At 45.8% G+C, this 27400-nt stretch overlaps 1 protein-coding gene across 1 annotated transcript in view; it reads left to right on the forward strand.

Moving 5' to 3' along the window:
- Window positions 1-27400, forward strand: part of LOC137299188 (aspartyl aminopeptidase-like) — a 33603-nt gene extending 6203 nt beyond the window's left edge. The window contains exons 5-15 of the mRNA XM_067831761.1: window positions 869-994; window positions 1110-1234; window positions 14211-14295; window positions 14576-14683; window positions 14951-15028; window positions 15162-15242; window positions 15437-15597; window positions 19632-19671; window positions 22603-22704; window positions 26187-26354; window positions 26755-27400. Of these exons, the coding sequence (XP_067687862.1) occupies window positions 869-994; window positions 1110-1234; window positions 14211-14295; window positions 14576-14683; window positions 14951-15028; window positions 15162-15242; window positions 15437-15597; window positions 19632-19671; window positions 22603-22704; window positions 26187-26354; window positions 26755-26802 (1122 nt within the window). The 3' untranslated portion in view covers window positions 26803-27400. The remainder of the gene's footprint in view (window positions 1-868; window positions 995-1109; window positions 1235-14210; window positions 14296-14575; window positions 14684-14950; window positions 15029-15161; window positions 15243-15436; window positions 15598-19631; window positions 19672-22602; window positions 22705-26186; window positions 26355-26754) is intronic.

A 27400-nucleotide genomic window follows, 5' to 3' on the forward strand; every position in this document is an offset into this window, starting at 1 on the left:
CTGGGACTTGTATTTAAACAGTCTGTTCACAACAGTCACTTTCAGTGAAATCCCACTCTGAGAATCAAAGGGATGGAACAGGTTATCTAGACTTTTAACCAAACCATCAGACGGTCCAGCTGTAAATTTAGACCATCCATCACAAATCTTGTCCATATCGGGCGGACGGACTGGCCCAGACAGTGATGTGGACACTATCACAGTCAGTCAGTTCAGATGTGAACACTGTATCAGTGAGTCAGTTCAGTGCTGTAGTTAGTCCGCCTATTCTTCAAGATATCATTGATATCAGTATATACATGTGTGTTGTAGGTGAAGCCCATCTCCGAGAAGGTGCAATCCTTGATATCAGTATATACATGTATGTTGTAGGTGAAGTCCGTCTCTGGGAAGGTGCAATCCTTGATATCAGTATATACATGTGTGTTGTAGGTGAAGCCCATCTCCGAGAAGGTGCAATCCTTGATATCAGTATATACATGTGTGTTGGCAATCCTTGATATCAGTATATACATGTGTGTTGTAGGTGAAGCCCATCTCCGGGAAGGTGCAATCTTTGATATCAGTATATACATGTATGTTGGCAGTCCTTGATATCAGTATATACATGTGTGTTGTAGGTGAAGCCCATCTCCGAGAAGGTGCAATCCTTGATATCAGTATATAGATGTGTGTTGGCAATCCTTGATATCAGTATATACATGTGTGTTGTAGGTGAAGCCCATCTGCGAGAAGGTGCAATCCTTGATATCAGTATATACATGTGTGTTGTAGGTGAAGCCCATCTCCGAGAAGGTGCAATCCTTGATATCAGTATATAGATGTGTGTTGGCAATCCTTGATATCAGTATATACATGTGTGTTGCAGGTGAAGCCCATCTCCGGGAAGGTGAAGAGTGGCTACTGCATGGTGGGTGTGGAGCCGTACGGTGGGGGAATCTGGCACACCTGGTTTGACCGAGACCTAACAGTGGCAGGAAGAGTCCTTGTCAAGGTGAAACATTGGTGGTTCAGCTATCTGACAATATTAGAACACAGTTATTAGCAACTTTAGCCCAACACTGTGATGATCAAGTATGGCACAGATACAACTGCTGATACTGTTTCAGGATGGCGACAAGATCAACCACCGTCTTGTGCACATTCAGCGCCCATTGCTGAGGATACCCAACCTGGCCATCCACCTGCAGCGTGATATGAATGACAGCTTTGGACCCAACAAGGAGAACCATCTGTAAGTGACAGAACAAGAAGGTTACTTGTCTTAGTGTACCCCATCTCCTGGATTTTCACATCCCCATAGGATCACCTGGGCCTCCACACACCTCTCGGTGTCCCTTTACATCAGCTGGGTCTTTTCACACCTCTAGATGTCCCCTCACATCACCTGGGCCTCCACACACCTCTAGGTGTCCCCTCACATCACCTGGGTCTTTACACACCTCTAGATGCCCCGTCACATCACCTGATCCTTCACACACCTCTAGATGTCCCCTCACATCACCGAGGCCTTAACATACCTCTAGGTGTCCCCTCACATCACCTGAACCTTCACACACCTCTAGGTGTCCCCTCACATCACCTGAGCCTTCACACACCTCTTGGTGTCCCCTCACATCACCAGAGCCTTCACACACCTCAAGGGGTCCCCTCACACCACCTGAGCCTTCACACACTTCTAGGTGTCCCCTCACATCACCTGGGTCTTTACACACCTCTAGATGCCCCGTCACATCACCTGATCCTTCACACACCTCTAGATGTCCCCTCACATCACCGAGGCCTTAACATACCTCTAGATGTCCCCTCACATCACCTGGGTCTTTACACACCCCTAGGTGTCCCCTCACATCACCTGAGCTTTCACACACCTCTAGGTGTCCCCTCACACCACCTGAGCCTTCACACACCTCTAGATGTCCCCTCACATCACCTGAGCCTTCACACACCTCAAGGTGTCCCCTCACACCACCTGAGCCTTCACACACTTCTAGGTGTCCCCTCACATCACCTGGGTCTTTACACACCTCTAGATGCCCCGTCACATCACCTGATCCTTCACACACCTCTAGATGTCCCCTCACATCACCGAGGCCTTAACATACCTCTAGATGTCCCCTCACATCACCTGGGTCTTTACACACCCCTAGGTGTCCCCTCACACCACCTGAGCCTTCACACACCTGTAGATGTCCCCTCACATCACCTGAGCCTTCACACACCTCAAGGTGTCCCCTCACACCACCTGAGCCTTCACACACTTCTAGGTGTCCCCTCACATCACCTGGGTCTTTACATACGTCTAGGTGTCCCCTCACATCACCTGAGCCTTCACACACCTCAAGGTGTCCCCTCACACCACCTGAGCCTTCACACACCTCTAGGTGTCCCCTCACATCACCTGAGCCTTCACACACCTCTAGGTGTCCCCTCACATCACCTGAGCTTTCACACACCTCAAGGTGTCCCCTCACATCACCTGGGTCTTTACACACCTCTAGGTGTCCCATCACATCACCTGAGCCATCACACACCTCTTGGTGTCCCCTCACATCACCTGAGCCTTCACACTACTCTATGTTCCCCTCACATCACCTGAGTCTCCACTCCTCTTGAGGTCTCCCCTCACATCACCTGGGCTTTCACACACCTCTAGGTGTCCCCTCACATCACCTGGGTCTTTACACACCTCTAGATGCCCCGTCACATCACCTGATCCTTCACACACCTCTAGATGTCCCCTCACATCACCGAGGCCTTAACATACCTCTAGGTGTCCCCTCACATCACCTGAGCTTTCACACACCTGTAGATGTCCCCTCACATCACCTGAGCCTTCACACACCTCAAGGTGTCCCCTCACACCACCTGAGCCTTCACACACTTCTAGGTGTCCCCTCACATCACCTGGGTCTTTACATACCTCTAGGTGTCCCCTCACATCACCTGAGCCTTCACACACCTCAAGGTGTCCCCTCACATCACCTGAGCCTTCACACACCTCTAGGTGTCCCCTCACATCACCTGAGCCTTCACACACCTCTAGGTGTCCCCTCACATCACCTGAGCTTTCACACACCCCTAGGTGTCCCCTCACACCACCTGAGCCTTCACACACCTCTAGATGTCCCCTCACATCACTGAGGCCTTAACATACGTCTAGGTGTCCCCTCACATCACCTGAGCTTTCAGACACTTCTAGGTGTCCCCTCACACGACCTGAGCCTTCACACACCTCTAGATGTCCCCTCACATCACTGAGGCCTTAACATACGTCTAGGTGTCCCCTCACATCACCTGAGCCTTCACACACCTCTAGGTGTCCCCTCACACCACCTGAGCCTTCACACACCTCTAGGTGTCCCCTCACACCACCTGAATCTTCACACACCTCTAGATGCCCCGTCACATCACCTGAGCCTTCACACTGCTCTAGGTGCCTCCTCACATCACCGAGGCCTTAACATACCTCTAGGTGTCCCCTCACATCACCTGAGCCTTCACACACCTCTAGGTGTCCCCTCACATCACGTGGGTTTTTTACACACCTCTAGATGTCCCCTCATATCACCTGAGCCTTCACTCCTCTCGAGGTCTCCCCTCACATCACATGAGCCTTCACTCCCCTTGAGGTCTCCCCTCACATCACCTGGGCATTCACACACCTCTAGGTGTCCCATCACATCACCTGAGCCATCACACACCTCTTGGTGTCCCCTCACATCACCTGAGCCTTCACACTACTCTATGTTCCCCTCACATCACCTGAGTCTCCACTCCTCTTGAGGTCTCCCCTCACATCACCTGGGCTTTCACACACCTCTAGGTGTCCCCTCACATCACCTGGGTCTTTACACACCTCTAGATGCCTCGTCACATCACCTGATCCTTCACACACCTCTAGATGTCCCCTCACATCACCGAGGCCTTAACATACCTCTAGGTGTCCCCTCACATCACCTGAGCCTTCACACTACTCTATGTTCCCCTCACATCACCTGAGTCTCCACTCCTCTTGAGGTCTCCCCTCACATCACCTGGGCTTTCACACACCTCTAGGTGTCCCCTCACATCACCTGAGCCTTCACACTACTCTAGGTGTCCTGTCACATCACCTGAGTCTTTACACACCTCTAGATGTCCCCTCACATCACCTGGGTCTTCACACTGCTCTAGGTGTCCCCTCACATCACCTGGGTCTTCAGACATCTCTAGGTGTGGCCTCACATCATGTGGGCCTTCACACACCTCTAGGTGTCCCCTCACATCACATGGAGCCTTCACTCCTCTCGAGGTCTCCCCTCACATCACCTGAGCTTTCACACACCACTAGGTGTCCCCTCACATCAACTGAGCCTTCATAATGTTTTAGGTGTCCCGTCACAAGAAAATGATAATCGTTTGTTAAATAACTTTTTTATTCGGGTGTCCCAAATTATGAGACACATCATCAGATTTGGTCTGTCGATTTCATGTGGCTGTGCAAAAGTTGGTTTTGTTGCAATTATTATATTTTGTGTTAGTGAGCAATTCATCGGTCTCAAATGGAATCAAACAGACTGTAGGTTTGGATATCATGATGCCATTAGTGATGCTTTTGTGTATTTCCACTTGAAATTTGATATGGAACGATATCTTGACATCTTGAATTGATCGTCTTCTTCAAACCTCCTGAACACTGTATGAAGATCATTGGATTTTCGGACATGATAACCTCCCAAAACTCACTGTGGGCTACAATTATGGTGCTTGTGGGACAAAAATGTTCAAGTTTTAGACTAGCCCAGCTAGATTCCACACTTTAACCCTATAGAGAATGTGTGCGGACTAATGAAGGACAGAATTAACCAAAAAGGAAGTAGAAATATTGAGGATATGAAGAAGGAAGTGGATGAATATTGCGAATATACTGTGCCACCCAGTTTCCTACAAACTTTGATCAGTCATGTACCTATGTATTGTGGAGCAAGGACATCTCACAAAGTACCGAAAAGGCACTTAGAGAATGATATTTCAGCATATTCATTTATGTGAATGAGTGAGTGAATGAGTTTGAATTACTCCGCTTTTAGCAACATTCCAGCAACAGCACTGTGGGGTACACCGGAGATGTAACCATGTTAGGAATCGAACCTGGGACCTGGGCATGACAAGCTGATGCCTTAACCACTAGGCTACCCTAACATCTCTTCATTTAAGTAAAATTCCATTTGAAGTTTATAGTATTAGATATTTGCCAAAACAACTTTCTCAATAATTTCTAAGGATACTGCAACACTACTTGGTCTGCTCACACTACCTGGACCCTTGTAGTACATAGATAGTGTGTCAGCACCAAGGTGAGTGTGACACGGCTTCTTTACCATAACAATATGAAAGTAATCCCCACAGGTGGAGAGACAACACTATTTTTAGACCCAGGTCCTGGACACATGTATTTTTACACCACACTCTGCAATATTCCAGCTATATCACAGCGGTACTGGATAATACTCCACTCAAGATGAACTTGATGACCCCAGGGTCATGCATACACTCCCAGTGATGAAAGTGATGACTCGTGTAGTCCGCAACTATTTTACCTCTGGTTTTTTAACAGATTTTGTGTCAAGACAGTGACCATTATATTTAAAGGTCACATGCAACGTAAATCACAACTTTGCAGATTCTGGTACCTTTCAGTGTACATTCACCGAAACAAATCTTCAAAAATGCTAAATCATCATTTCAAGTTGATAAAAAACTGTGATGCAAAAAAGCCCGCAAAATCAGAATTCAAATGATTCACTAATTTTCCCCAAGCACTGGGTGAAAAAGCGGTTTCAACTGCTTTGCTGCACCTATAACGCATGCGCAGTGAATAGGTTAGCAGAGATGGAAACAGTTTGCCTGCTTGGAGTATGAGGTCATAAGCAGCAGTCTAATCTTGTTTGTGTATACAAACAAGTAAATAATCTACTTGTTCCATAAGAAAAACAAAACATGTTGATGATGATAAGCAGACTCTGTCACAGAGAAAACTCAATGTCTGGTTTACTGACACCTATATGTCAGCCTGGCTGTCTCCTACTGACAATATGCAATGCACAACTAACAATCATTGACCACATGCAATTTGAAATTAAAACCTGTCTGGCTTATATGTATCCCGCCTGCTGACGGGATAACTGTCTCTTCAAATACAGAAGTCCATCAGTGGGTCCACAACACTTTATTCATGATATAATCGGTATGCAACTACATGATGTTGTAACAAGGGCTAGGGGTATTTATGGAGGCAATGGTCAGTCAGTCAGCCTGCCTAGCCGCTCTCCGAGGGTCATGTCTCCTGACTCACACAATGCAATCTTAATTTAACCTTAGGACCCTGATCAGACTGTCGCGTGACAAATTTGTCCAGATGTCAGCCTGCAGTATCCCGCACATCATCTACATTGCTTCAGTGGCCATCCAGCCTTTATCTGACTAATTATAGGCACCTGATGAGTCAGTGTTGGTGGCCATGAAGACAATGGTCAAGCTGCATTGGTTTCCTTACTATTGACAGCCACGTCATTATTTGGAGAGCTAGTTCATTTTACATACCTCAAGGAACATAAATATTCCTCATAAACCCTCTCTCAAATTGCCAACTACATATGCCCACAATATATGCCTTTATGCCTTAAACAAAGAGCTGTCTAAGCGTATCAGCAAATGAACCAAGAGCCAATGAAAGGCTTCGTTACTCTTGAGTGCACACCCATCAGCGATTATGCACTTATAATTCTTTTTCATAGAGATCCTCTTTGGGGTACTTATAAGCATTTAAATGTTCTTTAAATTCTCGCGACAGTTGTAACTATATTTTTTCAATAAAATATATACAAAACAAAAAACATCGTTTTTGTCTTGTGAGACCACCCCTACAGGGCCCCTGGCCCCCGTGACAGCCAAGAGCAGGTAACTCTTCAGACTATAGCCTCCAGCAAAACACTTCCTTTTCTGTCGCCCGCCTATGCAGACGTGCTTCAGCGTTCACAGAGATTCTTGCTTACCAAACAGAATCCGTCCGTTTGGACAAAGACAAGTACTAAGATGAGTACCTCAGAGGCTCAAACTGTATGTATGGTTTCTTTATTAGACGCATGGACGCATTAGGAATCATTTTCTACAGTTTACTTGTCAAACTGTTGTAACTTTTGCCGTCCCTGTTGGTAGCCACGTGGTTAGCATAATAGTGGAAGGCAAACCTTTTTTCCCGCCAAAACTTTTTAGTTTTATGGCGGTCTTTTTTAAAGTAAGCTTGTGTTAGCTATACTTTTATGTACTTTATTCATGTTATCTCCATATTTACTACTATTTTTTATAAAAAATATGTCGTAAACTATGGTGTCGTGGCACTTAGCTTTTACCTTAACTATGTACGTAGTTTTAGTTTTAGGTTTGCGCCCATGCGTGTCTTGTTTTATTGTTGTTCATTACGCAACACTAGGAGGTTATTTGTTGCCTTGCAGTTTAAATCCTGCTCAACATGCAAATCCTCCATTCCAGCTAAAGACCTGCATGATGTATGTCTAAGGTGCCTAGTGGAATGTCATCACGACGATCAGTCTTGTGATGTGAGCGCAGGTTTTACCCCTCAGACCAGAAAGTCTAGACACGCGGACTTCTTGTTCTATTCCAACCTACTTAAGGCGGTGGGGGATATCTGGGCTCAGGACCCTCCATCTAAGCGCTCCCACAAAAAGAAAGGCGCAGCTTCCTCTTCGGAGGGGTCGGTTAAGAAGGCCAGGGTGTCTAGGGATCCTTCCCCTTCTGCCGTTGTATCCTCAGCACCTACCCCTACTTCGCAAGCACCATTAATCTCTGTTGATTCAATTAATGCCTTGTTTCAGCAACAGATGTCTTCGGTACAATCACTGATAGATTCGGCGCTGTCTGGTTTCCGAAAGGAACTGGACGCCCGATCTTCATTGAGCGGCCATGGTGGTTCAGTTGAGGGAGGCCGCGGCCCGGGCTTAGGCTCAGAGAACGCTCCTCCCTCTGGGCAGCTGTCCTGCGCTTCGGGCGTTCAGGCGGATGTGCCTAGGCCAGTCGACCCCAGCTTGTCCCGTGGGCGGCTTGACCGCGGTCAGCGCGCCTAGTGCCACGGTGGGAAGGCAGCCTAGTGCTGCCCAGCCGCTGGGGGCATCGACATCCTATCCATTTCCTGGGCTCTCGGGTCTCCCTCTGGTGGGGTGCTTGCCCCAGTTGCCCAGGCGACCTAGTTTGGGCTCTGGCAGGGTCGAACCTAGCGGCTTGGCCCTTCTTAGTCTCTCTGCTCCTTCGAGTTCCGTCTCGGTAGCGCCCTCGACAGGCTCGCTTTACGGCGAAGGTTCTCTGTCTGAGGAGCGTGAGGAGATGGATATCGAGGAGGGGGGGATTGGGGAGGAGTGCGAGTCGGAGGTCACGTACTCGTTCGGTTCGTCCTTCAGACAGGTTAGAGAGAAAACTGCCGAGGTCTTACATCAGGTTTCTATTCCTGTGTCGGAGCCCGACCCCTTGGAGTTACGGCTCCCCGGGGAGGCGTTCGCGCCTACTAAGGTCGCCGAGGCGAGGTTGCGTCTGCTCCCATCGCTGGTCGGGGAGGTAGTGAATCCGCTCCTTTCGGGTACCCGGTCATGCTTTGATCTCCCGGAGATTAGCCGCCGGTATCAACTGGATGAGGATTCGCTATTCGAACCGCCAGTGGTGGACGAGTGTGTGTACGCCTCGGTCACCCTGGGGGGGTCCTCCTCCTCTTCCTTGGCCTCGGCCAGGCAGGGCCGGCGGCTGCCGCCCTTCTCCACGGCCGCTCCAGCGCTAAGGTCCGCCTATCGTTCCTTTGAGGAGGAATGTAGGTGTGCGGCCAAGCAGCTGAGAGTAGTGGTCCATTCGGCTTACCTTTCTGCTTTGCAGGGGCAGCTGTTGGATCATGGGAGCACTGCTGACGACTCTCGGTCGGCAGTGTTGGGCCGGCAGCTTACGGACGTGCACTTTCATCTGGCGAGGGACAGCATTAGGTGCTGTGCTAGCCAGATGATGGGGGCCGTCATGGGGTTGCGTCGGCTATGGCTATCCGTAGCCAGGTACTCTCCCGCTACCCAACAGGCACTCCTGGCTCTGCCCTACAGGTTGGGATCTTCCCTCTTCCCTGGGGCACTACAGGTTGTGCGGGAGGCCGCGGAGGCTGTTAGCACTTTCAAGGACTCTAAGCCCTTGTTAGAGCAACCCTCCTCGTCTCGCCAACGGCCTCCCACTCTTGCTTCAGCTTACCCTTTGGCGCCAGCGAAGGAAAGTGCTAAGTGGACTGCTCCGCTGCAGCACAAACGTAGCAAGAGGGCGAAAGGCAAAGGCAAGGGGCCTGCGTTGCAGCAGTCGCAGCAACAGCAGCCTTTTCGGGGCAAAGGGAAGCCTGCCCCGGCTTCCCGTTAAACATTTGCCCGGAGCCTTTGGTGTCCCCCACACAAGCAGGCGGAGAACTGCCGAATGTGGGGGTACATTGCCTTGCGCCAGAAGTCCCTGTAGGCGGCAGGCTGTCACTATTCCTTTCGGAATGGCAGGCAGCCACTTCAAATCCCTGGGTCCTGTCCACAGTCAGGGATGGCCATATGCCACAGTGGAGACCCTCCACGCTTCTCAGGGTTTCGGCACACGCCGGTGCCGTTCTCCCGGGAAAAAGCAGAGGTCCTCCGTGCCGAGGTCCAGTCGTTACTGGACAAGGCTGCCATCGAGATGGTTCCGGAAGGTCAACAAGAAGACGGGTTTTATTCCACGTACTTCCTTGTGACCAAGAAGGACGGAGGGTTCAGACCGATCTTGAATCTCAAGGGGCTGAACAAGTCCATAGAGGTTCCGTCCTTTAGGATGGAGACACTGCGGTCAGTGATCTCTTCCGTAGAGACAGGGGATTGGCTCACGTCAATCGATCTCAAGGACGCTTACCTCCATGTTCCGATACACTCCGAGTTCAAGAAATACCTTCGGTTTTCGTTCGACGGGAAGTGTTATCAGTTTCGGGTTCTACCCTTCAGCATCTCCACAGCGCCGAGGGTGTTCACCAAACTTTGTTGATTCCGGCTCAGCTAGCCAGGTCACAGGGCAGGTGTTGTCATCCGTACCTGGACAATTGGCTTTTGAGGGCAGTCGGGCTCCTGTTATCACACGATGCCGCACAACAAGTGATGGACATCCTGTTGAAGCTCGGCTGGATCATCAATCTCAAGAAATCAGACCTGACCCCTACGCAGGATCTGGTGTTCTTGGGGGCACGGTTCAATACGGCTCAGGGGATTGTTTCCCTAGCCCCAGACCGCATCGTCAAAGTTCAGAGAACTGTATTTCAGTTTCTCGAGTTCCCCAGAGCCACAGCAAGAACTTGGCTTCATTTGCTGGGCACTATGGCGGCTACAGTGGACGTGGTCTGGCGTGCGAGGTTGAGGATGCGACCCATTCAACAGGCGTTAGCCCAGTTGTGGTCCCATTCGGAGAGCTACGAGACTATTCTCGAGACTCCCGCTTGGTTGATTCCTCACCTGTGGTGGTGAACGGAAGTCGGAAATCTGTCCAGGGGGATCCCCCTAGAGACACCGACACCTTCCCTCTCGATTCAGACGGACGCCTCCCTCACAGACTGGGGGGGCGTCCTGGACGAACTATCGATCTCGGGTCGTTGGGCCGAGGACAAAGTTACCCTACACATCAATGTGTTGGAATTGAGAGCAGTCCGCCAGGTGTTCGAGAGCTTCGTAGAGTCAGTGCGGGGTCAAGTGGTTCGCCTAGAGATGGACAACCAGACCGCTATGACGTATATCCTGAAGCAAAGGCGGCACAGTGTCTCCGTCCCTCCTTCAGCAGGCGTGGCAGTGTCTGATTTGGTGCGACCAGTTCGACATTCGGGTACTCCCTGTTTATCTCCCGGGCATAGACAACGTCCGCGCAGATGCTAGCCCCACACGAGTGGATGCTGCATCGGGGGATATTCGGGATTATTTCCCAGTTGTTCGGGTCGTTCCAGGTAGATCTGTTTGCCTCTGGGGTGACGAACCAGATTCCTGTGTTTTGCTCAAGGATACCGGACCCGTGAAGGTCCCGGGGTAGAATAGGCCTTCAGCAACCCATGCTTGCCATAAAAGGTGACTATGCTTGTCGTAAGAGGCGACTAACGGGATCGGGTGGTCAAACTAGCTGACTTGGTTGACACATGTCATCGGTTCCCAATTGCGCAGATCGATGCTCATGTTGTTGATCACTGGATTGTCTGGTCCAGACTCGATTATTTACAGACCGTCGCCATATAGCTGGAATATTGCTAAGCGCGACGTAAAACTAAACTCACTCACTCACTCAAGGATACCGGATCCGAGAGCGATAGCCAACGACGCCTTTCTGCTCGATTGGACAGACAGAGTACTTTGGGGGTTCCCGCCAGTGCCTCTGATCTCACGAGTCCTCTTGCAGCTGACCACACAACCGGCTCGGCTACTTGTGCTTCTAGCACCGCTTTGGTCGGCTAAAAGCTGGTTTCCGGTAATTCTCAGGTTTCTGGCTCAGCCTCCTGTACTATTACCCTTTTGACCGGACTTACTCCCAGAACGGAGCGCCACACCCCAATCCCAGGATTCAATGGGTGGCTTGGCTGCTGTCCGGAGTCGCCTCCATGCGAGAGGAATTCCTGCACCAGTTGCAGACACAATTCTGGCTTCGCGGAGGGATTCGACGAACGTTCAATATGAGGATAGATGGGCCTGTTATGCGCGCTGGTGTGTTGACAGGGGGATTCTCGATCCCTTTTCTGCAGATCTAGTATCTGTGTTGGAGTTTCTGCAATCTAAACTGGAAGCCGGTCTGGCCGCTTCTACAGTTAGAGGTTACTCCACGGCAATCTCTGCCTTCCACATTCCTGTCGATGGTGCATTATTGGGGCAGCACCCTCTAGTTCAGCGCTTCCTTGCAGGCGTGGACAGAATCCGTCCGTTTGTCCGGCGGATTAGTCCCCCATGGGACTTGCCAGTCGTTCTTGATTGGCTGTCCGGTCCTCTTTTTCACAACCTGTCAGCTCTGTCCCTCCAGCTGTTGACATGGAAGACTGCTTTTCTTGTGGCGGTAACCTCTGGCAGGCGGGTAGGTGACATACACGCTATGTCCACCAACCCTGAATTAACGGTGTTTCACAAAGACAGAGTGAGCATTCGATTGCCAGATACTTACCGTCCTAAGAGAGATAGCACCTTTCACTTTACGGCGCCTATTGAGCTTCCTGCTTTCACGCAGCCTTCGCCGCCCGGTACCTCTCTTCGACGTGCTCACGTCTTAGATGTCCGTAAGACCCTTAAGGCTTATATCAAACGAACAAAAGACATTAGGAAGAATGATCAATTGTTCTGCTGTTATGGTGGCGGCAAGGCTGGCCTTCCGGCGAACAAGCAGACCATATCTAGGTGGCTTGCCTCTGCCATTTGTATGGGATACACCTCGAAAGGTCGTACGCCCCCTGAGGGTTTGAAAGCTCATTCGGTTAGGGCTGTGGCGACGTCTAAGGCATATGCATCTGCCTTGCCCATTGAGGAGATCTGCTCCGCGGCTATTTGGAGCCGACCGAGCACGTTCATCCGTCATTATCAGTTAGACAGACTGTCAAGAGAGCGTGCTCGGTTTGGCCAGTCAGTTCTCACCAGTGGGCAGGGTACGAGTGCCCTAGCCGATTGAGCTACCCTTGCATTTGATGAACGATCATTTGACGAACGATCATTTGACATTGTAGCTGCAACAAGTAGACTGGTGGTGGTGTCTTACTGTATACTTTCCATCTTTTATCCCGGTGGTGGGCTCTATTATGGTGGTGGTATTTTTTGCTCCGGTCTAGACTGTTTCAGTCCTTCCCTAGCACCAGTGCACGAGAATGGACCCTGATATATCGGTCACCTGTCTCGACTCCCGTTTTTTGAGAAAAAAAAGGGGGGGGGGCATTTTTTATAAGCACCCTACGACTTAAGAATGAAGATTTTTATGGATATCAACTTCTTTATGTGAGAACACAACGTTAATGCTTACTCCTTCATCACCTGAAGGAGTAAGCATTAACTCCGAAACGTTGTGTTCTCACATAAAGAAGTTGATATCCATAAAAATCTTCATTCTTATGTATTTTCACTTCTAAATGACATTCAAAGAATTGACCCTACGACTTTCTCATAGAAATGTAGGGTTAGACCGTGTAATAGCCTGGCCCTTATCCGCACCCCAGCCGCAAGGCATATAAAAGGTCACGTGACCAGGTAAGTTTGATTCCTTGTTACTTTCAGTAAATGTAATAAAGGTTATCATCTTATGTCAGGTTCATGAGCAGACAGAATGCCTCTCCCTAAGATCAGTCTTTAGGAGTCTGTCTTATGCTTATAAGTACCCCAAGGAGGATCTCTATGAAAAAGAATCGAAGAAACCTGTAGAGGTTGCAGATTCTTTGAATAGAGTCCTCCTTGGGGTAAGGCCACCCACCTCCCCACATTCTGTCTGTATTGCTTACAGAACGGAAGTGTTTTGCTGGAGGCTATAGTCTGAAGAGTTACCTGCTCTTGGCTGTCACGGGGCCAGGGGCCCTGTAGGGGTGGTCTCACAAGACAAAAACAATGTTTTTTGTTTTGTATATATTTTATTGAAAAAATATAGTTACAACTGTCGCGAGAATTTAAAGAACATTTAAATGCTTATAAGTACCCCAAGGAGGACTCTATTCAAAGAATCTGCAACCTCTACAGGTTTGTTCGATTTTCTTTATTTGCATTTTCTTAATCAGCGATGAATTTTATGTATCATAAATAGTTGATAACTGTATTTTATATATGTTTGATTTTTTGGTTGCATCTGACCTTTAAATGCATATCAGCAAATGAACCAAGGGCCAATGAAAGGCTTCGTTACTCTTGAGTGCACACCCATCGGCGATTATGCACTTATAATTTTCTTTATTTGCATTTTCTTAATCAGCGATGAATTTTATGTATCATAAATAGTTGATAACTTTATTTTATATATGTATGATTTTTTGGTTGCATTTGACCTTTAAATGTACCTTGCCCCATATGACTTTTTATTGATACAACTTCATCATTATCGTTTGGTTGTACGGAGGAGCTGTGCTTGTCCAGCGTGACCTGTGTAAAGGGTTATTTCATCTGCCCTGTCTGCTGCAAAATGTCCTGTGTTTGCAGGTGTCCAGTAATTGCCTCAGCTGTTCAGTCAGAGTTGCAGGGCCTCCCAAAACAATCCGAGGCTGATGTCTCACAGAGGACTCAGGTACAAGACAATATCTTTCTCCCTTCAAGAGTGAGTCACTGAGTGAGTGTGGTTTCTTGCAGCTTTTTGGCAAAATTCTAGCAGGATTAAAAAAAATGGCTATACGCATCATGCCCAAGAGAGAAGTCCGGCCTCAGGCGTGTGAAGGCCTATCCAGTCTCAGGTTACAGCAGGCATTTTCAGGATGGTTTAATGGTGTGTGGACGACCAACATCTTGACTGAAGTACCAATGTGGTCTGACCCCTGGCAGCTGTGTAATCTGTGGCTGGGATGTTTCAGGCAGAGAAGCATGCTCCGGCACTAGTCAAGGTGATATGTGAGGAGCTGAACATAAAAGAAGATCAGATGCTGGACTTTGAACTGTGTCTGGCTGACACACAGCCTGCAGTAAGTAGCCTCCTTCACTAGTTTTAGTTTTCTAATATAATGGATTTTGTGACTACAGTTGTGTCAATATGAAGATTGATAAAAGCATGCTGTATGTATTTGAGGATAGGTTGTGTGTTGGAGGGGGTACACGGAAGTGGCAAACATGCTGCATAAACAGTGGGCCAGGTTCAGAAACTGTGATACAGGCCCACTTACAGTTTATTTGATGTCCCATCCTATACACCTGAGCCATTGTTAGAGGAGTTACTGTATATGTCGTTGCAGGCAATTGGTGGGGCTCTGGAGGAGTTTCTGTTTTCTCCCCGACTGGACAACCTGTTCAATGCCTATGCTGCATGTGAGGTAAGATCGTATCTACTAAAGTCCCTTAAACAGATTCACTGAGAGCTACGCATAAGGAGGACACTGAGAATCTCAGCTGTAGCTAGTTCTAGGGAAAGTATCATTCGGTAGTATATGTATATGTATGCTCTAGGCGCTGATTGAGTCCTGCAGTAACGAGAGTCTTGCAGAGGACCCCAACATCCGAATGATCAGTCTGTTCGACAATGAGGAGGTGAGAGGTTTACTCATTTGGAATCTGAAGATATTTATCATTGCATGACATTTTTCTGTTCTGGTAATTGTCAAAAGGAGGACAGCTGGGTTTGCTTACTGTCAGTACAGGCTCCTGTGATCTGAGTGTGTTATAGTACTTTGTTTTCTACATTGTTACAAATTGGCCAAAACAAATTTTATTCAATGGTACAGGTCGGGTCACAGAGTGCACAGGGAGCCCAGTCTACATTTCAAGAACTGGTTCTGCGTCGCATCAGCTCAAGTCCAGACAACCTAACAGCCTTTGAGGAAGCCATTGCTAAGTCCTACATGATCAGTGCCGACCAGGCTCACGCTGTCCACCCTAATTACTCGTGAGTGGAGGTGTATGTCAGTCGTGGTTTACTTCATGCAATCAACTTTCAAGTTTAGAACTTGATGTATCTCTACGTCTCTTCAAATTTTTCCTTATACTGAATCATGCTTATGCTTGTCCCCTTGAGCCTGTGCATTTGGCGCGCAAACCAATCACATGACATGCCATGCTCTTCACTCTCTCCTTTATCGTCCCAGAGGACAGATGTGAGAGCACAGGGGTCCTGATATGGCACATATCTTTTAATATTTTCGGCCTTATAAGCAACTCAATTAAAAACTTGTTTGCGTTGCAAATATTGATCGACAGCAGTTGATTCGTATTTATTTTGTCCTTCTTGCAATGATGTTTGCTATTTCAGAGCATGTTGTATCCTTTGTCAAAAGTTCTCAACAGTTCAGTAGTTATATATTTAATGTTCTTGGGGGGACAAAGGATTATGGAAGGCAATACCAAGTCATTTCGGGTGAAAATACTAATAAAAGCGCTAGTAACCGTCTGTTGACTGATGCTAGAATTCACCATTCTAGTGAATCGCCTAGCGGCTCCTGGGGGCAGTCATCTGGTGCATTGGCGTCTACCGTCTCCAGTCAGAAGAGATCATCGTTTTCCGAGTTCCCGTCATCCCAGACTAAGAAGCACATGTCTACATAGGCGCTTTGGAAAAAGAAATCGTCAGCTTCGAACACTTCGTCAAGGTCTTCACAGAGGTCAAAGTCCTTCTCTTCGGAGGCACTCCCGCCACATGAAACAGACGTTCTTGGTGAACCCCCTATCCTCCTGCCAGAGGTTCCACTCTTCAGTCAACCTGTTATGACGGCTAGTGCGACAGGAAAAGCGTCTACTCCGGCACAAGACTTGGGTCAAGCCCTACAGAAGGCGCAGTCACAGAAATTCCCCATGTAGACATGGTACAGTCACTGTAACGTGGGCCTTGGCGTCAGACTTTGAGGATCGTCATACCTCTGTGTTCAGGAATCATCACTGAGGCTACTCACCCGGGGATTCACCTGTGTGAAGGTATATGGACGCTTCCAGAGATGGTTATCAGGAGCACTCGCTTGCACAGCAGACCTGCATGCATGGACTCCTATGGTTATGAGGATGAAGGGAATGCCGTTTTTTCAGACGCAGAAGTAACATCTTGGATTGCTGATGGTTTGGAATTAGAATGACACATGTACTTACAAGATGATTGACGACGATTTTGAAATGCTCATCATTCTGTCAATTGAACCTATATCTAGGGTTCCGGGGAATCAACGCATGGCGTTTGATAAAACAGCTAAATATCAGGGTCATCAGATACCAACGTTCAACCCAAAGATGTTTCCCCTGCACCACATGGAACTGTTTACCAAGGCTCCTGATGTAGACGAACATTACAAGCTTATATCAGAGTCTTGCAGCAGGTCTTGTAGGGTTGGGAATAAGAATATGCCGCAGTTTGATGCAACTACCTGACGCTTGTTTTACAGACTTGCAAGATCTAGAGCCATAAAAAAAAACTGATTCAAGGACTCAACCTCCGAGGAAGATTGCATGACTCAAAAAAAGGCAAATATTTGTCTCAGAGCACTTGTCGTTGACTTCTGCTGGACTAACACTTTTGAGTAGGCAAAAACTACACCAAGTCTTTTCTTAGAACTCCTTGGGCATAGGCAAAAATGAAAGTCTGCAAATCTACAGTGCCATTTCAGGTTCCCATGTTGAGTTACAAGGTGTAAAATACATGACAACCAGAGAATCCAGGATGAGTCATGACCCCTTCGGACTCCTTCGGATTCTGGCAAGCATAATAAGCATGAGTCAGAATAAGGAAAAATATTTAATTTTCTGATTAAAATTGATATTTCATACTTATCCTGACTCATGAGGTCAACCCTCCCCTCCTCCCTTCTCATGACACTCCCTGCAAATCCAGGTGCTTGGCAAGTATTAGGAGAGAGTGAAGAGCATGGTATGTCTGCTGACTGGTATGTGCGCCAAATGCAGGGGCCCAAAGGAGGTTACTTGTCGGGTGAGTACTGATTCTTTTTCAGAAGAAGTCCTCCTTGGGTACATATAAGAATTTTTTGTTCATTTATATTCCCACAACAGTTGTGACCATATTTTTGTAGTAAAAAATAGTTTTCAAAACAAAATACTCACTTCGTCATGTGAGACCACTCCACAGGGCCCCTCTAGGTCCCCCTAAAGTCAAGAGCAGGAAACTCTAACCATCAACCTCATACCTCACTTTTCACGCTGTCGTTCTTATCGAAAGACGTGTGCCCATGTGGAAGATTTTTCTTCTACCCTTCCCTATGATTATGAGTGAGAAAGAGACACAGACCATATATGTGGCTCCTTTTCTTCTGCTCGGGCTTTAGTTGGAATACATAGGCTGTATTTTTCATTCATAAAATATTGCAACCTTAATGTATGTGTCCTTCTCCTGCCATGTGGTATGCAACATGGCAGACGGCTATGCTTACATTCGTCACAGGGTGCGTATCGTGTGTGTTTGAATTGTTTGTGATATTTTAGACTGGGATTGCCTTACCCTGTTCTGCTTTGACCGAATTAACAACCATAATGGAGGGTTGCTTTTGGAAATCAAGTATGGTGTTTCCCCATTACTACCTACAGGGCATTACCACAGAGGACATCACTGGCATTCACCAATTAGGGCCACTTGTTGTTGCACAACAACTAATGGTTCCACAAAGGCACTGACTTTCACTCATCCTTTTTTATCGTGACTTGAGACCAAGACAGACTGTGGAATATAATGGTTGAGAGTCCATGCACATGTCTCGAACAGGCTAGCATGAGTGATTTGGGCCCAGTACTCATAATGAAGATACTTGCAGATGACGAAGGTTGCAACTGGTCTTGATTGAAATCTTGACATGCAGCTGAAATAGACACTAGCAGGACGCAAGCTATATTATCATGTTCCATTCAGTGAATGCTTCAAGAGAAGACAAGTGTGACACAGATAAATATTGGAAGAACAGGACTGAACTATCGCCATTGTAGTATCTGAAGGGGGATGGGGGGGAATACTGAACGTACTTTTAGGGCAGTCAATAGAATCTAGCTTGGTCTGACCCACTGCTGTTCCATTGGATTCAGTAAACATAATAAGCATGAATCAGGATAAGGAAATGTATGTATGTTTCTGAATAAGATTGATATTTTATGCTTTTCCTGACTCATGGAGTCAAGCCCTCCCAACCGTCTTTCTCAGGCATGCTGAATTCACAGTAATTCTTGTGACGGGCTTTATGAGATTAGGAGAGAGTGGCAGGCATGGCTTGTCACCGTATTGTTGGGAAACATGAGTCAGGATAAGTATAAAATGTCAGTTATATTCAGAAAATTACTTGTTAGTAAGATTATTTTGACCCTTAGAGCTCACCAAACAACATGTCTAGATAATGCATGTCCTAGTACCCAAGCATATGGAGCATATAGATATTGTTATATAGGCATTGATGGACATTTACTTCTAATCAAATTAAACTGGCAAATTAGCAACCTGGTAGAAGAATACAGAAGCTTCCTCTTCAGTTTGGCTCTTGTTTGACTGAAACCAGTTTACTGTGCTTCACTGCACAGTGCTTGCATCGTTAGCCTAGGTGTATGGAGCTCTGTTGTTTGTCCTGGCATGTTCCGTAGTGACAGATTTATGTTCATTTTTATACATGCACCAACACCATTTACAAGATGTCCCAGTTAAGGAGGAAATAGAAACATTGATAATGAAAATATTCTCTGGAAGTACTGTGTTTTTGTGTGAGATTCCCTTTGTTGAACACAAGGTGGGAAGCTTTATTTGACAGACTGACTCTATTGAACACAAGCATTGGAAGCTGTACCTGACAGACTGTCTGTATGAAACGCAAGATTAGAGAAGCAGAGATAGGAATGGGTCTTCATGATATCTTCTGTGTTCCTTTCGTCAGCCCTCCATGTCAGTGTCCAGATATTTTGTGATGACTCACTTAGAAACCTTAGACATAATGATTGTGTGTTCCTCTCCAGAGAAAAGCATGAAAGCAACCACCAGCCATCGTTCCACAAGGTGAGTAGTCACACAGCCATCATTTCATATGTGAAGTAGGCACACAGCCATCATTCCACAAGGTGAGTAGGAACACAGCCATCATTCCTTAAGGTGAGCAGGCATATGACCATCATTCCGCAAGGTGAGTAGGCACATGGCCATCATTCCGCAAGGTGAGTAGTCACATGGCCATCATTCTGCGAGGTGAGTAGGCACATGGCCATCATTCTGCAAGGTGAGGAGGCACATGGCCATCATTCTGCAAGGTGAGTAGGCACATGGCCATCATTCTGCAAGGTGAGTAGGCACAGGGCCATCATCCTGCAAGGTGAGTGGGCACATGGCCATCATTCCGCAAGGTGAGTAGTCACATGGCCATCATTCTGCGAGGTGAGTAGGCACATGGCCATCATTCTGCAAGGTGAGGAGGCACATGGCCATCATTCTGCAAGGTGAGTAGGCACATGGCCATCATTCTGCAAGATGAGGAGGCACATGGCCATCATTCTGCAAGGTGAGGATTTCAAAACCGTAGAATAGTGTCTAAGTTTTTACTTACCTTACCATAGGTCTATAGCATATTACCTCAAGCTTTGCTTAGTAGGAGATCTGATGGAGTTGAATTGCTATTCAATCTTGAATGGCTACCTCGCAATCGACGACTGTCATGATACGGAAGCATCTGGATCTCCCCATGAGAACTTTTACTTTAGGCGCCATCTGATCGAGACGTGTTTGGGTTGCTAAAAGTTTTTTTCAGAAGCCAGCATTTTAGACACAAACGACATCGAAGCCAGAGTTTGTCATATCCCAGGTTGTAGAAACGTCCTAGCCGTTGCGCTGTCGCGACCAGGGAAGCCGTCCCCGACTGAGTGGATGCTTCATCTGGAGATATTTCGGCTCGTATGTCAGGATCACGGGTGCCCGCTGATAGACCTATTTGCCACAAAGTTCAACGCTCAGCTTCCACTGTACGCGTCTCCGATACCAGACCTGGCAGCTTGGGCGGTTGACGCTGTGTCGATGTCTTGGAAACGACTAGACGCGTAAGCCTTTCCTCCGCCAGTACTAGTACCAGCAGTAGTGGCGAAACTCAAACTCACAGTGAGGATCCATCTGCTTTTGGTTGTGCCCTGGTGGCCAGCGAGAACGTGGCTCCCAGAATTGTGCCACCTCGCAGAAAGAAACCCGTTCCGGCTTCCAGAGTGGGATCAGTTGCTGTGACATCCCCACAATCAGATACTGCACCCAGACCGGCGCGGTTTCATCTATGAGTCTGGACCATTTGCAAAGGACTTTGAGGGCCAAGGGCTACTCATCTCAAGTGGCAAAGATCATTGCCCATGCACACAAAGCTTGTACCAGATCACTTCATGATGACAAGTGGGCTACATTTGAGAAGTTCTGTGCCCAAAAGTCGCAAGATCCGCTGTTAGCGTCACCCCAATTCCTGGCGGAGTTTTTACGTTACTTGCGATGCTCGAGGAAGCTCAGGGGTAGTACTATTGGGACCTACCTGTCAGCACTGAATTCAGTGTTAGTGGTCAGAGGAGATAGATAGGTCTCAAAGATCCCCGAATTAGTCGCTATGTTAAAGGCGTTCAAGCTGGAGGACCAAAAGGTTAAGTTCCGTCTGCCAGCGTGGGACCTGAACGTTGTGCTACAGCACCTGAGGCATCATTTGACAACCTAACTAGGAAGACGTTGTTTCTGCTGGCGTTAGCTGCAGCAGTGAGAATTTGCACGATTCACATGCTGGATGTGACCAGGGTCCGGTTTGAACAATCCAGACAAGGTGCTGTACAGTTGGGTCTCCTCTGGGATTTCCTGGAGAAAAAACAGATTATTCACCATCCCGCCTCTTCCTGCCATTATCAGACCAGAAGATCGGGAGGAACAGTTGCTTTGTCTGGTGCGGGCTCTCAGAGTGTATATCAAGAAGTCCTCTCCTCGTCGGGGAACCAGGAAGAGGTTGTTCCTGCCTTTCTCGACGATGGCTAGAGTTGAAATTCACCAGGAATACAGTAGCCTTATGGTTGAGGCAGACCATCCTGGCGGCTTATGACTCACAGAATCTTCCTCACCCATCATCTAACAACCTGCACGAGAATCAGGCGTTAGCTTTGACATTGGCCCTGCATAGGAACTGTACAGTTCCTGACATTATGACCGGGTGTTTCTGGCAGTCCTCGACAGTATTTGCAAGCCATTACTTGTGGGACTTAGCAGTGGAAGATATGGAGGGGCTGCAGTCTTTCGGACCATTTGTAGTTGCGCAGCAACTCACACGTCCTGCCACCCTATAAGGTATGATCTTACTTACCTTGGTCTATGGGGGTCTTGTACTTATATGAGATAATGTACCGTACCCCTCCAGTGGTTAGTACGTGACCTACTACTCTGATTCTGGTTCCAGTGACCTTTACGAGTGATTGTTGCGGCAGACCAGCATACAGAGGGATCTTAAGACGCTGATGGTCCTCTGGAGTCCTACACCACTGTCCAGTCTGTTGTATCCATATGCCATAGAGCTATGGTAAGGTAAGTAAAAAATTTGTCAAAATCTAAATATTTTAGATATTTAAATACTTACCTTACCATAGGGTGGTCAGTCCCTCCCAACACTTCGGACCGAGAAGTAAAAGTGAAGTTCTCGTGGAGTCTGCGCACATGCGCAGTGGGGAGATCCAGATGCTTCCGTATCATGACAGTCGATTGCGAGGTAGCAATTCAAGATTGAATAGCAATTCAACTCTGTCAAATCTCCTACTAAGCGAAGCTTGAGGTAATATGATGTAGACCTATGGTAAGGTAAGTATTTAAATATCTAAAATATTTAGATTTTAACAACTGTGTTGTTATGAGAACATTTTTTTATGAGATCATCCACAGTTTTGTTTGACATGTTTCATCATCATAATTTTGCTTGCTTATTTGCTTTTCTTCAAGGGAATAGTCCTGAAGTTCAATTGCAACCAGCGCTATGCAACAACTGCAATCACAGCTACAATCCTCAGAGAGATCGCCAAACGAGTTGAAGCTCCCCTGCAAGTGAGTTATCATGTGTCAGTATACGTGTGTGATAGAGGGTGTGAGAGATCATATGTCTGTCTTGCAGGTAAGGGACAGCAGGTGTCAATGAGGGTGTAAGACGAAGGGTGTGATGTCTGGTGTAAGGAAGGTGTAGTAAGTAAGGAGGTGTGATGAATGGTGAAATATGACAGGTGTTAGTACAAGCAGGTGATAAAGACAGGTGTGTAAGGCTGACTAACATTTACATTATTAGATCTGGAAATTGAAGTTGTAATCTATGTCAGTAGGTTAGCTCATTAAGCCCGAGAGCCACTTCACTGCTCAACACCTGGAATCCGTGCTGATTGCCTGGCCGGCTGTGAGCTATTCACGCCTGATATCCCTGGCAGGTTTCGGAGATTACAGGAAACTGTCTCGTCACATGAGCAAGTCCTGATTGTTTAATTGTTTAATTGCGTTGTAAAGGTATATGTTGAAAGAAAGCAGGAGTGCGTACATGTCACATATGTAAGGTTTTACGTAATTTTATTACACTTTCTCTTGTAGACTTTTGATGGCGTGTGTATTTTCTTAACACATGTTTGTATTCTTTGTATGTAAGACATACTTAAACAAACTGTCCCTCTCATATCATTGTGTGAGGTTAAATTGTTCAAAGCATCTATGTCAATGGCAGTAAAGAAGAATTTACACACATGCCTAATAGTCTTGGTGCATGTGTATTTTCTTAACACATGTTTGTATTCTTTGTATGTAAGACATACTTAAACAAACTGTCCCTCTCATATCATTGTGTGAGGTTAAATTGTTCAAAGCATCTATGTCAATGGCAGTAAAGAAGAATTTACACACATGCCTAATAGTCTTGGTGCATGTGTATTTTCTTAACACATGTTTGTATTCTTTGTATGTAAGACATACTTAAACAAACTGTCCCTCTCATATCATTGTGTGAGGTTAAATTGTTCAAAACATCTATGTCAATGGCAGTAAAGAAGAATTTACACACATGCCTAATAGTCTTGGTGCATGTGTATTTTCTTAACACATGTTTGTATTCTTTGTATGTAAGACATACTTAAACAAACTGTCCCTCTCATATCATTGTGTGAGGTTAAATTGTTCAAAGCATCTATGTCAATGGCAGTAAAGAAGAATTTACACACATGCCTAATAGTCTTGGTGCATGTGTATTTTCTTAACACATGTTTGTATTCTTTGTATGTAAGACATACTTAAACAAACTGTCCCTCTCATATCATTGTGTGAGGTTAAATTGTTCAAAACATCTATGTCAATGGCAGTAAAGAAGAATTTACACACATGCCTAATAGTCTTGGTGCATGTGTATTTTCTTAACACATGTTTGTATTCTTTGTATGTAAGACATACTTAAACAAACTGTCCCTCTCATATCATTGTGTGAGGTTAAATTGTTCAAAGCATCTATGTCAATGGCAGTAAAGAAGAATTTACACACATGCCTAATAGTCTTGGTGCGTGTGTATTTTCTTAACACATGTTTGTATTCTTTGTATGTAAGACATACTTAAACAAACTGTCCCTCTCATATCATTGTGTGAGGTTAAATTGTTCAAAGCATCTATGTCAATGGCAGTAAAGAAGAATTTACACACATGCCTAATAGTCTTGGTGCATGTGTATTTTCTTAACACATGTTTGTATTCTTTGTATGTAAGACATAATTAAACAAATTGTCCCTCTCATATCATTTTGTGAGGTTAAATTGTTCAAAACATCTATGTCAATGGCAGTAAAGACGCATTTACGCACATGCCTAATAATCTTCTATGAAAGAAGCGTTTTCGCTGATACGTCGCTAGTATGTATTGAATATTTTAAGGTAAGTACTAATAAGCTAATGTGTGACTTACATGGAACAGATTCACAGTTTGTCACTTTGGTTCATCTAGATTTATTGAAGAAAATATACGTTATCACACGAACATACATGTATGCATATTGTATAATGCTATTCCTTGCACATACATAAGACAAAGGGTCATGGGATGGGCGTCATCAAAGTTCCCAAATAGGACGTTTTTGTATCTCAACTGTTCAATATAGTGGCTGATTTGTTATCTATGACCAATCGTATCATGACAGGTGATGGGGCGTGGGTTAAATTTCTGAAGAGCACGTTCGGTCACTAGACAGCTTGGATACAGATTAACTATTGGTTTGATCGTTGACCAATCGATATGCTGGATTTCGGTTTTATCAACTGTAGCTAGAACATACATAATCGTAAGGATGCCTGATATGTACATGTAGGACTAACAAGCACTTTGACGAGTTTATTTTTCTTTAAAGCGCTCAAAGCGCTACAATCCGATTATTTTCACCCCGGATAACCCAATCCAACCACTGAGTAGAGATAGTATTTATTTGCATATACATTTTGCGCACACTACTTGTACATGAAACATAATGGCTTGCTGAACATTTCAATATAATCTGCACGTTGTTACGAATAAATATCACAATTCAAGTACATGTATTATAGAATTAAAAAAGGTTACACGATACTGATCTATTGTGATGTATACACTTGCAGTTGAATCTCTCCAAATATTTATGAAGATGGGCAAACTTATATTTGTTTTGAAAGCAAACAAATTTCAGAAGATTGACAATGGACTCCACAAAATGAATGAATCAATGATTTAATTTAGAAGAAGGTTTTGTAACCTTGTCACCGTTAATTCAATCAATGTGCAAACAAAGTATCTTAGTATTCACTCCCAATGACGAGTAACAAACACTTACCTCCTGTAACAACATCTCATAATCCCCTTTCTCTCAGACATGTGTTCATTTGCCAGTATAAGCCCCCGACATTGCAAGCAATTGTTATCAAAACACATTAATAGTTCTTCTGATTAACACAGAAAGTAACAACTCTCGTAAGAAAAGCTAATCTTTGATCATTACTGCTAGATTGATTGAAATAATAGGTACAATACGAATTTAAAATTTATAACCCCCAATACACGGCTCTCACTGAATGGGATGTGCATTTTATCACCCCCAATATGCGGCTCTCACTGAATAAGAGGTGCTTTTTATAACCCCGCTGTGAGAAGCTAATTTATTTGCCCCACATATGCGTCTCTCGGCCTTAATGAGTTAAAGTACTTGAACAGAAACCCTTTTTTCAAGGGACATCCCAAGCTTGGACTATCAGAACTCATGTGCAAAGACCGTCATAGTTCGGCAATAGGTTGTACAGGAAGGCATTGAGCCTGCTTCCTGTTTCAGCCTTGGTACAGCCAGTATGTTTCTCATGTCTTTGTGAAAGTGACAGCAGTAAGGAGATTATTAAGTTCATTATGTGCAGTTGATAATGAATGTCACTTTGCTTCCTCTGTGCAGGCGGACCTAGGTCAGTTTTGGTATGTATTTAGAAACTGGCAGATTACTGATGGGTTTACCGGCCAGCTTACCAACACTATAGATGGATCATGTGTAATTCACAGGACATTGTTGTGAGGAACGACTCTCCATGTGGGTCCACCATCGGCCCTATCATGTCTGCGAAGCTGGGCATGCAGACAATTGACGTTGGAGCGCCACAACTCAGCATGCACTCCATTCGTGAGATGGGATGCACGTCCAGCGTCCACCAAGCCATCGTGCTGTTCCAGGTATAGTAGTGCTTCGTATGATGTACGTTGTTTATACAATTTATGTGATAATGTCTGTAATATCTTACAAACCTTCCGTAGGTGATTATGTCTGATGTAACATCTGTCTTGATGGAAGAGTTCTGTGTTCTTACTATCAACCACTGGTTTGCATGATCATTTACTGCACAAGTGTTCCGTGAATGTCTGGGTTAGAATATTGGCCTTCAGACTCGTTGACACATGTCATCAGTTCCCAGTTGTACAGATCAATGCTTATGCTGTTAATCACTAGATTATGTCGTCTAGACTTGGTTGTTTACAGACCGCCACCATAGTGTTGCTGAGTGTGGTGTAAAGCTAAACTCACATACTCATTGACACTCTGTAACATTGCTCGCTCACTCACTCATTGTTGCAGGGTTTCTTTGAGCACTATCCAGCAGTGTTTGACTCCCTCAACTTCTAGATGATCACATCAATGGAAAACCCATCAGAAAGACAAGCATCCTCTACATCATGTCACAGCACATTACGTGACATCTTTAACTTGTCATCATCTATGCAGAATTTCTAATGTCGCAATTGATAACTCACAGCAGAACCTCAGTTGTGAATGGCTTTGTTCCTCAATGAATGTATTAGTAAAATTAGTATTTACTTGTGAAATATTTATGAATGTTGCAGAAACATAAGATTGTATGGAAGTAAATGGTCACAAGTGCTGTTGATTTCATGTGTGGTGTAGGAACATGATTTTCAAGATCCATTCAGTCAGAGATGTCCTCATAATATCATTCTTGGTGTAGGTGAAGACAGGGAGCTGCCATCTACAGAACAAGGATGGTGGAACAAGGTTTTGTGAAGTCTCACTGCACAGTCGTTAATCTGAGGACTTAGGAAAACAATTTGAAACAAATAAATCTACTGAAATTTACCTTTTTGTTTATTCCATATGAAATGCTATCAATTATATTTGTCAGATGTCAAGAATGCTTATAAACCTATTTTTGTCCAGAGATACCTACATCTAGTACACTGTATTCTATTAAAGTTCTGATTTTGAA

The sequence above is a fragment of the Haliotis asinina genome, chromosome 10 (assembly GCF_037392515.1).
Source record: "Haliotis asinina isolate JCU_RB_2024 chromosome 10, JCU_Hal_asi_v2, whole genome shotgun sequence".
NCBI lineage: Eukaryota > Metazoa > Mollusca > Gastropoda > Lepetellida > Haliotidae > Haliotis > Haliotis asinina.